Genomic DNA, 14,924 nt, shown 5'->3' on the forward strand with positions numbered 1-14,924 from the left:
CCCATCCTAATTAGATTGTCTATCATTTCTTGTGCTGTCTAATTTGTCACATTACATGTTGAGACCAGCGAATGTGGGGTTTTTTTTAAGCAATTAATTGGGTGGTTTTACCCCAAACATGTTTATTATCATCCAGGGACCATGGAGGTTCCATGCTTCTCATGGATTTCTGTCAAGATTTTGGGGACGTCAAATTGTTGTTCAAGGAACCTCACCTGGGACAATGATCTCTGGATGATAATAAAAAACACTGGGGTAAAACCACTGCATTAAAAGATTAAAAAAAACAGATTGTCTGGGTCTGATCTTTCATTATCACCTGAGCACATTTAGAATTAGATTCCCTACAGTGTAGAAACAGGCCCTTCGGCCCAACCAGTCCACACCGACCATCCAAAGAGCAGCCCACTCAGACCCATTTCCCTCTGAATGATGCACCGAACACTACGGGCAATTTAGCATGGCCAATTCACCTAAGCCTGCACATCTCTGGATTGTGGGAGGAAACCAGAGCAAACTCACGCAGACACGGGGAAAATGTGCAAACTCCATAGTGTGTCATCCAAGGCTGGAATCGAACCTGGGACCTGGGTGCTGTGAGGCAGCATTGCTAACCACTGTGTTGCTGGAAAAGCACAGCAGGTCAGGCAGCAACCTAGGAGCAGGAAAATCGATGTTTCGGCCAGAGCCGACATTTCCTGATGAAGGGATCCAGACCAAAACGTCGATTTCCTTGCTCCTACGTTGCTCCCTGACCTGCAGTGCTTTTTCAGCTACACACTCTCAACATTGTTTAGAGCAAACTACCCACCTTCAGGACAACGTCGTACAAATCAATCATGGCAACCACTACAAGATGTGTCAAAGCACAGACATGGATACTGCCATAACATGTGGGGACACTAGTCACCATGTACACAGTGAGTACTCATGTGACTCAGCTAACATTGTCTATCTCACACGCCACAGGCAAGGATGCCCTGAGGCATGGTCTATTGGCGAAACCATCAGACGCTATGGCAGCAGACGAATGGACACTATACAACAATCGCCAGACAGGGGTATTCTCTTCGAGTTGGGGAAAACTTCAGCGGTCAAGGACACTCAGCCTCAGATCTTCAAGTAAATGTCCTTCAAGGCCTACTTTGGGACATACAACAAAGGGGCAGATAGCCAAATCCGGAACCCATGGCAATGGCCTCAACTGGGATCATGGGTTCAGGTCACACTACAGATAACCCCACCACACAATACACTCTCATGCATACACACACCCTCTCACACAAACAGACTCACACAGGCCCTCTCAGACTCTCTCTCTCTCTCTCTCTCTCTCGTGCACACACACAACTCTCACTCTTTCACATGCATATACTCTTCTCAGACACATACATATCCCCACACAGACTCTCTCTTATACACACACTTGCACTCACATAAGCTTACAGGCATATACTCCCTCACACTTGCATGCACTCTCTCAAGCACACACACTCTCGCACACTCACACGCATTCTCTCACACTCATATACTCTCTCGCACTCACACACACTCTCTCAAGAGCTTGCGCACATACACACAAACACATGAACCCACACTCTCTCCCTCACTCATGCGCGCGTATACACAGGCACTCACTTCCTTTTCCTCAAGCATGCACACCCACATACAAATCTGTTGGCCAATTCACCTAAGATTTGAATTCTCAGATACATTCTACTTTGTTCAAAAAGCACACAATCTATAGACAATTAGTAAATGTGGCATTTTATAAATTGCTACTTTGGAAATAAAACAATCTGGCTCCAGAATGAGATACAAACACACTTGAAACATTGTCTTACACCTTTATCGATGGTATGGGAAACTCCCCAATAGTCTTTGTTTTCACATTCCAAAGGGCCATCTGTCCATGTCCAATAACATGGCTCAGAAAGGTGATTGGGCTTCAGCAGACTGACCACGAAGCTTGCCTCCCAAGTTGATTGTGTAGTTCTGACAAATGCTGCAAATGTTCCTCCATGTGTGACTAAAAATCACCAGGACTTCGATGTGCACCACACAATTGGAGAATTCAGAAACAACTTGATTTGTTAAGTTTTGAAATGAGGTTGGCACATTTTTCATCCTAAATGGCATGTCTTTAAATTGATACAATCCATTCGGTCTTACAAAAGCCACAATTGTCTTAGCTCTTTCGGATAAAGAGAACCCTCTGAACAAGTCTAATTTAGAAATATAAGTTGCTGGTCCTACCTTTTCAATACAATCTTCCAAACGTGGAATCAGATGTGCATACTATGGGTGAGCTCCAGTCATTGCCACTCACTTTTATTATGCCATCTTGGGGCATACGTTCAATCTCCTTTTGAACCTCTACCAACTTTTGAGGGTCACGTCTATGAGGATCTTGCTTAATTGAAACAAAATTTCCTATATCTACATCATGCACAATTGTATGAGCACTTCCCAGCTTATTTCCACATTTATCCCCACGCGATCGTGACCTTGAGGTCATTTCGATTTTCCTCTGGAAAATAACTCAATAATTTATCCCAACTTCTGACAACTTCCTCATTGTCCAATTTAATTTGAGGAATGTCCAATTCAGAATCCTCTCAACTTGGTTCTTCACTCAGTGTTGTAATCAGTAACACTTCCTCCTTTTGCTTTCCTAATCTATCATAATTCCTTTAGAGCATATTCACATGACACACGGTGAGATTTCTTTCTGTCTGGAGTCCTTACCAAATACTTCATCTTACACAATCTCCTTTCAACTTGATTTGGTTCACTAATCCTTGCTTTTAAAGGTTCATCTCTCACTGGAAGTAACCTTATCGCCGATAGCAAAATTTCAGGTTTTTGATTTGTTGCCTGCCTCCTGTTTCATTGTATGCTGCAATACTTTTAACTGCTGTCTGGCCAACCACTCGCCTCTCTATTTAACCATTCTCTAAAAATTGACACCTAGTCCAAATATGTGGTCTCTGAAATCTAACTAACCAATTTTTCCTTAATTAGTTTTAGTGGTCCTCTTACTTCATGCCCAAAAACTAATTCAAATGCACTGAATTTGGTTGATTCATTTGGCACATCGCTGATCACAAAAGGTACAATCAGACTTCCACTATCCCAATCAGCTGGATAGTCTTGAATATAAGCCCTCAACGTGACCTATAATGTCAAATGCCACCTTTCTAGCACCCCCTGCGATACTCACTGGTATACAGTCAATTTGAGTTGTTTTATTCTTAAGCTGTCCATAACTTTCTTGAATAATTTTGATGTGAACTTTGACTCTTGATCTGATTGTATTTCTGTGACTAGCCCGTATCTCATGAAAATTTTGAATGACCCTTCTACAATTCTTTTAGCTGTGATATTGTGTAATGGAATACCCTCTGGAAATTTAGTGGAAACATCCATTATTGTCAACAAATACAGATTCACACTTTTTGTTTGAGATAGAGGATCATACATAATCAGTTAAGACCCTTGCAAAAGGTTCCACATATGCAGGAATAAGTGTGGTAGGTATGGGTTTTATTACTGCCTGCACTTTGTCAGTTACCTCACTGGCTCTACCTCCTAGCTTTGGTTGAATCAACAAAACCCACATGGTCACTGGCCACTTTGTTTATTTAGCCAGCTTCTCAAATGAGATGAAAAAAGACTTCTACATCTTTCTCCTCAAACTTCGGTAATGCTTGAATATATTTAAACAGATCCCCAAGGCCTTTGGCTCCTGGGGGTTTGCTCATCCTCACTCTCCTCCTCCCGCAGCTTACCTTCAGACTTCCCCTCCATCCTTTTAAGCTGACATTTCTGTCATAGTGCCAATTTACGAAGTTCAAACTCTCTCTTTCTCCCTTTCTTCTGCTGAAGAGATTTTATCCTTATCTTTTTATTCTGCTGGGCGATGCATTTTTTTTTCTTTTCACTGCTTTTAATTGTAATTCACACTGTCTCATTTCTTTTCCTCTTTCTTTTCCTTTTGCCTCTAACTCAAGCTGCTTCGCTTTCAATTGAAATTTAGAATTTCCAAAGATTCTGATGGTATTTCCATCAAATTTGAATGCTGAGCTATTGTTGTAATTATCTCTCTTTTCCTCACGGAGGGAGGCTGCTCCAACTCCAGCTTGTTTGCCAATTCCAGCAGCTTTTCCTTGATCACCTTCTTCCACTCCCAGAAACCCTTAGCAATGAAAAAACCATTACTAAACCAAGCGCTGCCTAAACCAACCATATTCAACGCCTGGAACATAAAGACACCAACACCTACCACGCGCTGCCTTCAAGTCCAACAACCCTAAGCCCAAACTGGAACTATAGAATAAATCCCACCAAGCGACCCCAGTCTGTTATGGACCAGTCCAGATCCCCACAAAACATTATAAATAGATAACCCAGGCTCTAATGTTTCCTATTTTGAAGGCAGATCTAAAATGGATATTCAGGAAGTGTTGCAGCTGGTCAAACCACTTGGCTTTAAGCAAAACAGAATTTATTTAAACACTACTGTTGAATCACGATCAAAAGAAAACAGCATTTAGAATAACTTAACTATTTGAATACCCAGGAGAAAGTGAGGACTGCAGATACCCAACCAACGTGATAATGCTAATAAGCTTGGCATTTAAATTTGATAACCTTTGGAAATTTGCTGTTCCGATTCCCACAACATCCCATAAACACATCCCTTGACAAAGAGTAAATTCCAATACAAGTTCTTATAGGCAGGACAGAGGTCAGAGAGAAATGTCAAACAAGAAACATCTGTTGAAGCATGGAACCTTTCTCACAGTAGCAGCTTCTCTGTTGTCAGCAGCTTCTGACTTCCTGCTCAAAGAAAATAAACTAGATTAAAACTGAATTGGGAGAACTGGGCACTCCTCTGCCATTGCTTAAAGTAGCCACTTTCAGACATATGGCACCTCTGCCTTTATGACCCCTCTTGAAAAATAACAAGGTCAAAATAACCTTGTTAAAGAGACAGCATCATCACAGGAGTCTTCAGTGTTCCAACATTCATCTTTGAGATCTTGGCAACTACGTCAAATTGTTGGGTTCCAATGAAATGAGGAACAAGTCTGCAATCTTTTATTTCTTTTTATATGTAGATTACATAATTGCAAGTTGAGACCTCTGCAGTAACAGCTTTAATTGTGCTTTTTATACATTTTTACTGGATGCTTTCTGAAACCAGAAATACCAGTCAGTACATTTTGTTCATCTATTTGACAATATATCTCCATGACATACTCACAAACTGGTCCCCATATCCTAACCATAAGATCTTGGTAACAGTCTATTCATTACACACTCTCACATCTGCTTCAAACTGATTTCCTTAGTTTTGACCGTACAACGACAATAGCATTTGTAATTTTAATCGTTGTCATTTTGTAGCTTAATCACACAATTTTCAATATATCCCAAACCATCCTGAACACTGCGGCAATCCCAATTTGTGTTTGGAAAGTTGAAATCTCCTACCAATCTATGCTCCTAGGGGCGGCACTATGGCTCAGTGGGTAGTGCTGCTGCCTCACAGTGCCAGGGACCTAGGTTTCCCTTCAGGCAACTGTCAAGAGTGGAGTTTGCACATTCTCCCTGTGTCTGCATGGGCTTCCTCGAAGTGCTCCAATTTCCTCCCACAATCCAAAGATTGTGTTTGGTGAATTGACCATGATAAATTGCCCATTGTATTCTGGGATGTGTCGGCTAGGTGGATTATTCAGGGGAAATGTCGAGTGATAAGGTAGGGGAATTGGGCTGAGTGGGTTATTCTTTAGAGGGTCGGTGTAGACCTGTTGGGCCAAATGACCTGTTCCCACACTGTAGGAATTCTTTTCTACTCTATTCTATTCTTATAGCTAACTGCAGTCACCCTACATACTTGCTCCTCAATTTTCCATTGCCTACAGGTTGAGCCTGTTGTACAATCCCAATAAAGTAATCGCCCACTTAATTTTTTTTCACAGTTCCACCCATTTGGCTTCACTGGATGATCCCTCAGGAGTATCCTCTGTAAGTACTGCCGTGATGTCTACCATCATCAATAATACCGCTCACCCTAACAAAGGGGCACACTTTTAAATTAAAAGGCAGGAGATTTACTGGGGATCTGAGGAAAAATCTTTTGTATCCAGAGGGCGGTGAGGGTCTGGAATGTACTGCCTACAAGAAGGGAGAAGGGTGGTAGCTGGAATGCAAAACCTCAAAATATTTAAGAAAGGACTTGGACGAGCACTTGTAGTTTCAGAATTTTCAGGCTGTGTGCTTTGTGTGGGAATTTGGGCTACTGTTGATTGAGGATAACTTTGGTGGTACTGACTCAATAGGTCAAACGACCTCTCTGCTCTGTACAATTTAATAGTACTCCTCATCACAATGAATCCAATTTTATTATCAAAACCAACACGCAACGGTGTTTTTGCATGAAAGCAGTTGTACTTAACAGAAAGATGAAAACTGCTTTCTAAGCTGAAATTTACTGTTTGTGGCAAAAGTGAAATACCAGCACAAACTGATACTGCAAACGTAGCCAGTTTTCACTTCTGGGTTTTTCTGCTTTAAAAAGCAAAGATGTCATGCCTTGCCAGTCTTCATCTCCAGCAGTGTTAACAAATCAAACTGGGTAAATCGCCTTGGAGTTATGCCAATCCTTGGTCAGTCAATTGTAACCCCCTCATGCATGTTACTACTTACCGGTGAGTGATTTCAGATTTTGGCAAATAATGCCTTGAAAACTTAAAGGAAAAGGAAATGTGGGAAATGCTTTGAAAGATTTTGGAAAGATTGTAATTGTTGGAAGTTGATTTTGTTGTGTCCAATAGGTTTCGTGATCGTTCATTACACCCTATGTACAAATTCACTTTCTTACAGCTGTTTGTTTTCACTGGTTTTGGGAATCCTCAGAATGACCGGCCTGTCTGAAAGTTTTTTTCTCAAATCCCTTCTGAATCTCCTGTCCTTTAGCTTAAACGTGTGTCTCATTATTATTGATCGTTTGACTAAGGGAACAGCTACTTCCTAACCCCTCTGTCCATGCCCCTCATAATCTTACACACCTCTGTTAAGTTCCCCCTCAACCCTTCCTGTTCCAAAGAAAGCGACCTGAGCTTATCCAGCCTCTCCTCATTGCTGAAATGCTCCATCCCTGGCAACATCCTGGTGCATCTCCTCTGTACCCTCTCCTATGTAATCACATCCTTCCCATAGTACAGAGACGGGTACTACACACAGTGCTCCAGCCATGGCCTCACCAAAGTCCTGTACAGCTCCAACATCACCTCCCCATTCTTATAATATGTATTGTTTGCCTATGCTTATACGGTAGTCCATCAGATCTATGTGATGGCCAAATTAGATTGCCAATCTCTGCTACCTCACATACAATTTCTTTAGGGTCTTGCTGGAAATTCAACTCTACTTTCCTGTCCACTCTCCGTAGCCCTTCAACCTATATGTTATTAAAATCTGTTCGCCTCCTCCTTAAATTTAACTTCCAGCATTTTCCTACCTTGCTGCACCTTAACACAAACTGAAATGAATTGAGTTAGTGATATTGGTTGAGCAATATCCCCACAGCGAGGTCCAGCAGATTGAGAAGTAATGTTTAAGAGAAAGTTAGACTGATGTCTGAGGACAGGGACATCAAGAAGGGGTTTGGTGAATTATAAAGTCAATGATAAAACCAACTTTCATTGCACTGTTGAAATGAAAAGGCTTGTTTGTCCATTACAGTATAATAGATGCCAAACTAACTGAGAATCTTTTTCCTTTCTAAATCACATCCCTGGGTAATGGGAATCTTGTATTTATTGTTGATTTTAGGAGGTTTGCAATTACAGTTACCTAACAAAGGCATTTGAACATGTTAAAGCAATTGTCTGACAATTTGTTCAGAAGCAGTCGTTTAGATATTGTACATTTGTTAGTTTGTAAAAGAAAATATACAACCATGACAATTATGAATGGCTCACTGACAATAAGAGACAAATTGCCTATTGATGCAGGGTGCATTTATCTTCTGAAGGTGTTAGTGAACTCTGCCTTGCATCTTCCTCCTCTTTCTCCTTTCTCATCTTCCTAATGTTACCTGCCCTTGAGCATATATTGTTGCATTGTCTTTCCAGGACCAGGCCATTTACTCTGTGTCAATCCATTGTTGGAGCCCTTTCCAACAATCATAACTTACCTGCTCATAATGTTCGATAATTGTTGAATATTTGACTATCTCGATTTAAAGTTTACCATTCTTTCAAAGTACAAACACTTCCTATTTTCAGAAATAACAAACTGATAATACTGTAGGAGAAAGTGAGAGCTGCAGATGCTAGCAATCAGAGCTGAAAATGTGTTGCTGGAAAAGCGCAGTAGGTCAGGCAGCATCCAAGGAGCAGGGGAATCGACGTTTCGGGCATGAGCCCTTCTTCAGGAAATGAACTTCCTGAAGAAAGGCTCATGCCCGAAACGTAGATTCCCCTGCTCCTTGAATGCTACCTGAAAATAGTGTATACAGTATTTGTTGATGCTAGTTCTATGTGCATCATGACCTCTGTGTTTCTTGTAATCCTTCCCTTTGTTTCGCATGTTAGAAACGTGAAAGGTTAAGTGCCTTTTGTAATAGCTGGTTTCATGAAATGTTATATTACACAGTGAACAATGGCAAAATCCAGATTTTTAATGGACCCCAAAATCCAACAAATCTCGGAATGACCTTGAGAATATGATGGCAAGCTGATTGCTTGAATGCCTGAAGTATTTGGGAAGTAATTAGCTAAAAAGGTTTGAGGTGCCATGCCAATGAGAATGAATAAACGACAATGAACAAAGAACAAAGAAAATTACAGCACAGGAACAGGCCCTTCGGCCCTCCGAGCCTGCACTAATCCAGATCCTGCACTGATCTAGATACTCTCACTATTTTCTATGGATCTCAAAGCCTCTGCTCCCTGCCCATTCATACATCTGTCCTGGTACATCTTAAATGACGCTATCGTGCCGGTCTCTACCACCTCCACTGGCAACGCATTGCAGACAACCACCATTCTCTGCATGAAGGACTTTCCATGTATATCTCCCCTAAACTTTTCCCCTCTAACTTTGAACACATGACCCTAAGTAATTGAGTCCTCTACTCTGGGAAAAAGCATCTTGCTATTCACCCTGTCCATATTTCTCATGATTTGTGCCCCCCTCAATCTCCATCTTTCTAATGAAAATAAATCTAATGTATTCAACCTCTCTTCATAGCTAGCACCCTCCATTACAGGCAACATCCTGGTGAACCCCCTCTGCACTTTCTCCAAAGCATCCACTTCCTTTTGGTAATGTGGCAACCAGAACTGTACGCAGTATTCCAAATATTGCCAAAACAAAGTCCTATACAACTGTAACATGACCTGCCAACTCTTGTACTCGATATTCTGTCGAATGAAGGAAAGCATGCCGTATGCCTGCTTGACCACTCTACTGACCTGCATTGTCACCTTCAGGGCACAATGGACCTGATCACCCAGATCTCTGTGTACATCAATTTTCCCCAGGACTTTTCCATTTACTGGATAGTTCACTCTTGAATTGGATCTTCCAAGATGCACCACCTCACATTTGCCCGGACTGAATACCATCTGCCATTCTCTACACAACTCTCCAATCTATCTATATTCTGCTGCATTCTCTGACAGTCCCTCACTATCTGCTACTCCACCAAACTTAGTGTCATCTGAAAACTTGCTAATCAGACCACCTATACCTTCCTCCAAATCAGTTATGTATATCACAAACAACAGTGGTCTCAGCATGGATCCCTGTGGAACACCACTGGTCACAGATCTCCATTTTTGAGAAATTCCCTTCCACTACTACTGTCTGTCTTCTGCTGCCCAGGCAGTTCTCTATCCATCTAGTTAGTATACCCTGGACCCATGCAACTTCACCTTCTCCATCAGCCTACTGTGGGGAACCTTATTAAACGCCTGACTGAAGTCCATGTAAATGACATTGACCACCTTCCCTCATCAATCAACTTTAACACTTCCTCAAAGAATTCTATTAAGTTGGTAAGACATGACCTTCCCTGCACAAAACCATGTTGCCTATCATTAAAAGTCCATTTTCTTCCATCAGGCTCACCAGTCTATAATTGTCTAAATTATCCCAGCTACGCTTCTTAAACAAGGGGACAACATGAGCAATTCTTCAGTCCTCTGGGACCTCACTCATATTCAAGGATGCTGTAAAGATATCTGTTAATACTACAGCTATTTCCTCTCTCGTTTCCCTTAGTAACCTGGGATAGATCCCACTCAGACCTTGGGACTTGTCTACCTTAATTCCTTTTAGAATGCCCAATATTTTCTCCATCCTTATGCTGACTTGACCTAGGATAATCAAACATCTATCCCTAAGTTCAACATCCATCATATTCCTCCCTTTGGTGAACATCAAAGCAAAGTACTCATGTGAGAGAGATAGGGAGCGAGACAGACAGAGGGCAGTGCGGACTCCCTGCAGCTTGCAGAAGGTTTAGCTCTTTGAGATTTGGTTGGGATGGACATTTGCTTGTTTGTGAGTGAATGTTTGTGTTTTGTTTCGGTGTTTTATGGGATTGGAGCCCCTGTGTATTGTTGGGTGGGAGCTCCTGTAGTAATTGGGGTTGGAGTCCCTGTAGTAATTGGGATTCGAGCCCCTGTAGTAATTGGGGTTGAAGCCCCTGTAGTAATTGGGGTTGAAGCCCCTGTAGTAATTGGGATTCGAGCCCCTGTAGTCATTGGGGTTGAAGCCCCTGTAGTCATTGGGGTTGAAGCCCCTGTAGTAATTGTGATTGGAGACCCTAGTAATCAGGGTTGGAGCCCTGTAGTAATTGGGGTTGAAGCCCCTGTAGTAATTGGGGTTGAAGCCCCTGTAGTAATTGGGGCTGGATTCCCTGTAGTAATTGGGGTGGGGCCCCTGTAGTAATTGGGGTTGGAGTCCCTGCAGTAATTGCGGTTGGATCCCTGTAGTAACTGGGATTTGGAGCCCCTGCAGTAATTGGAGTTGGAGTTCCTGTAGTAATTGGGGTTGGAGTCCCTGTAGTAATTGGGATTGGAGCCCCTGTAGTTATTGGGGTTGAAGCCCCTGTAGTAATTTGGGTTGGAGCCCCTGTAGTAATTGGTGTTGGAGCTCCTGTAGTAATTGGGATTGGAGCCCCTGTAGTAATTGGTGTTGGAGCCCCTGTAGTTATTGGGGTTGAAGCCCCTGTAGTAATTGGTGTTGGAGCTCCTGTAGTAATTGGTGTTGGAGCCCCTGTAGTAATTGGTGTTGGAGCCCCAGTAGTTATTGGGATTGAAGCCCCTGTAGTAATTGGTGTTGGAATCCCTGTCGTAATTGGTGTTGGAGCCCCTGTAGTAATTAGGGTTGAAGTCCCTGTAGTAATTGGAGTTGAAGTCCCTGTAGTAATTGGGGTTGGAGTCCCTGTAGTAATTGGGGTTGAAGCTCCTGTAGTAATTGGGGCTGGAGTCCCTGTAGTAATTGGGGTTGGAGCTCCTGTAGTAATTGGGGGTGGAGCCCCTGTAGTAATTGGGATTTCGAGCCTCTGTAGTAATTGTGATTTGGAGCCTCTGTAGTAATTGGGGTTGGAGTCCCTGTAGTAATTGGGGCAGGAGTCCCTGTTGAAATTGGGGTGGGGCCCCTGTAGTAATTGGGGTTGGAGTCCCTGTAGTAATTGCGGTCGGATCCCTGTAGTAACTGGGATTTGGAGCCCCTGCAGTAATTGGAGTTGGAATCCCTGTAGTAATTGGGGCAGGAGTCCCTGTTGAAATTGGGATGGAGCCCCTGTAGTTATTGGGGTTGAAGCCCCTGTAGTAATTGGGGTTGGAGTCCCTGTAGTAAGTGGGATTTGGAGCCACTGTAATAATTGGGATTGGACCCCTGTAGTAATTGGGGTTGAAGCCCCTGTAGTAATTAGGATTGGAGCCGCTGTAGTAATTGGGATTTGGAGCCCCTGAAGTAATTGGGGGTGTAGCCCCTGTAGTAATTGGGGTTGGAGTCCCTGTAGATCAGTAGTTTTGTGAAGATTTAAAGTAAGGACGATAAATATGGGAGCAACCCGAGATAAGATGAAAGGCAAATGTTCCTGAACAGAAATGAGAATCTGTATCCTAATTATGAGAAACAATTAAGGAGAATATCCGCTGCAACTGCTCAGCAGAAGAAGAATTGGCCTCTATGAGCCACACAGGATTTAACTCCACTCATGAAAATTGAACAAGCAATTTAGGTAAAAAAGGGAAGTAAGCAGGAAAATGCCACATCAGCATGAAGAATGATAGTGAGAGAAAAGTGGGAAAAAAATCCAAACAAACATCACAAAGACAAAACTGCATTAAAAGGAGAATGAATCCATTAATTGAGGAAGGATCTGAATTAGATTGGACAGAATTAAATCGCAAATATGAAACACATGATTTAGAAGTAGAATTGGAATTGGCTCGGAAAAAAATTAAAATAAAGGAAAACAAAGATTCAGAACCTAAGCCAAAACGTTAGGGGCCCCAATGAAAAGGAAAACCGGTGTCTAAAGAACAGGCCGCAGCCGCGCAAGACCAGATGTTCTACAGAGAGTGTTCCTTACACCCACCCTCCCCTCTCCCAAAGACACATTACTAAAGAATCCTGATTCACCTGTGGATGAGGAATGGGATTCTGATTCGGAGAAGGAAATATTTTATCTTTCCCCTCCTGTCAGCCAACCTTCTCCAGTTCCCACTGGGGACCTTCTCAAAACTCACCCCAGTATGGCCAAGGTGAACACGCTTTATAAAACAAAATGTCACCTGAACCCCTCTCCCTACTCTGAGGACCAACTTGAGACCACTGATTCTGATCAACTCTAACTGCTGCTTTTATAACCAGTTCCTAGTCTTTAACCAGCCGGTGAAAGAAAATGATGCACTGCTGAAAGAACAAAAACTTTGCTAGTTTTTCAAAAGATGTATTTCAATTCAACTTTAAAACAACCGGGGGGGGGAGATCCAAGATGGCAGCGACCCAGCAAGTCTGAGTCTATAGTGCTCCTCCCAAGACTTGGGTAAAGTGGGTCACCCACCTCCACCACACTCACTAAATCATTTATAATAGCTGTTTAATTTAATTAGTTACTTAGTATTAAATTTAAACAATCTAATATTTAGTGAAAATGACCAAAGGGAAGGGAGCCCGCAGCTCTCAGCAAGCAGGAACCCCTCCCCCACCCTCTCCAGCTGCAGCAGAGGCGTCCACAGCCGCCCCGGGGGACTTACCAACAGTGACAAGCCTTGTGGAAATGATCTCCAAACTGGATGCAAAGATCGACGCTTTTATCAAAGAATCCCAAAATCGATGGGACTCACTCTCGGCTGCGCTGCAGAAGCACGACCGAGACATCCAGGAAATCGAGCGCTGAGTCAGAGGGGCGGAGCTAAAGGCCGCGACCTCCGAGACTACAGTGCAATCGGCTGTGGATCAGGTCCAGACTGTCAAACAGTGAGTCCGGACCTTAGAGAATCATATTGACGACCTCGATTATCGAGGTCGTCGAAAAAATATTTGTTTGCTGGGCCTTCCCGAACGGGAAGAGGAAGGCCAGCTTACAGCGTTTCTCGAACAGTGGCTGCCACAGCTTTTAAATCTGGAGGCTGAATCAGGCCAGGTAAGGGTGGAATGGGCCTACCGGGTCGCAATACGCGGGCCCGGCTCGAACCAGCGCCCACGCCCGGTCCTGTAGAGCTATAAGGAGAGGCACATACTCCTAGAAGCTTCTAGAAATCTTGGAAAAGACCCCCAACCTATGATCTATAAAGGATCCAAGATCATGTTATTCCAGGACTTTTCCCCAGTTCTGGTCCGAAAGAGGAACATATTTGATGAGGTGAAGAACCTTTTGAGGGACTTAAATATTCAGTACTCGGTACGCTACCCAGCGACGCTACGCTTTAACCATGAAGGATCCGTGTACAACTTCGGATCACCAGAAAAGGCTAAGGAATTCTTGGACTCTCTGAGATAAACTGGAAGAGATAATCGATGTTGGTTTGCCCCCGCTTTGGTTTATATCCAGCCCCTTTTTTTTCTTTTTTCTTACGTTACTGTTTAATATTATCATGCGAGGTGGGGAGAGGGATTTGATTTTCATCCCCCCCCCCTTGGGGTTGTTTTCTTTTATTAGATTAGATTAGATTTACAGTGTGGAAACAGGCCCTTCGGCCCAACAAGTCCACACCGACCCGCCGAAGCGCAACCCACCCATACCCCTACATTTACCCCTTACCTAACATTACGGGCAATTTAGCTTGGCCAATTCACCTGACCCGCACATCTTTGTGACTGTGGGAGGAAACCGAAGCACCCGGAGGAAACCCACGCAGACACGGGGAGAACGTGCAAACTCCACACAGTCAGTCACCTGAGTCGGGAATTGAACCCGGGTCTACAGGCGCTGTGAGGCAGCAGTGCTAACCACTGTGCCACCGTGCCGCCCATTATTTTATGTTTCTATGTGGGTATGTATGTATATATATTCGCCGGGGGGTTTGGTTCATGTTGGTGGGGGGAGGTGGTTACCTTATTCTATTTTACCTCTGTCTTTAGGAGCGGGGTTGTATCTCCCTTGTTATTTGTATTATTATATTTAATTATTATTTGTTGAGGTTGTAATTTTATAGTTATATGTTTATATATGGTATTAACATTACCAAATATATCCAGGTGTTGGTATGGGTGGGGGTAGGGTGCTCACTGTTAACTCTAGCTTTGTATTATATCTGAATTCTTCTCATTTTATTGAGGAGCGCCTGGGTCAAGGGTGGGGCATTGATTGGGAGAGGATAAGATAGACTTTTGGAAAGGAAGTGACACCCCCTGGGAACAAGAGGGCAAATCTCCACTTAAATACG

The 14,924-nt window shown here is 43.0% G+C and overlaps 1 protein-coding gene across 1 annotated transcript in view; it reads left to right on the plus strand.

The window, feature by feature from the left end:
- Positions 1–6,637: 6,637 nt before the first annotated feature.
- The window catches only part of LOC132833898 (deleted in malignant brain tumors 1 protein-like), a 57,282-nt gene continuing 48,995 nt past the window's right edge, over positions 6,638–14,924 (plus strand). The window contains 1 exon segment of the mRNA XM_060852557.1: positions 6,638–6,716. Coding sequence (XP_060708540.1) covers positions 6,662–6,716 — 55 coding nt within the window. The 5' untranslated portion in view covers positions 6,638–6,661.

Source organism: Hemiscyllium ocellatum, chromosome 38 (genome assembly GCF_020745735.1).
Source record: "Hemiscyllium ocellatum isolate sHemOce1 chromosome 38, sHemOce1.pat.X.cur, whole genome shotgun sequence".
Taxonomy (NCBI): domain Eukaryota; kingdom Metazoa; phylum Chordata; class Chondrichthyes; order Orectolobiformes; family Hemiscylliidae; genus Hemiscyllium; species Hemiscyllium ocellatum.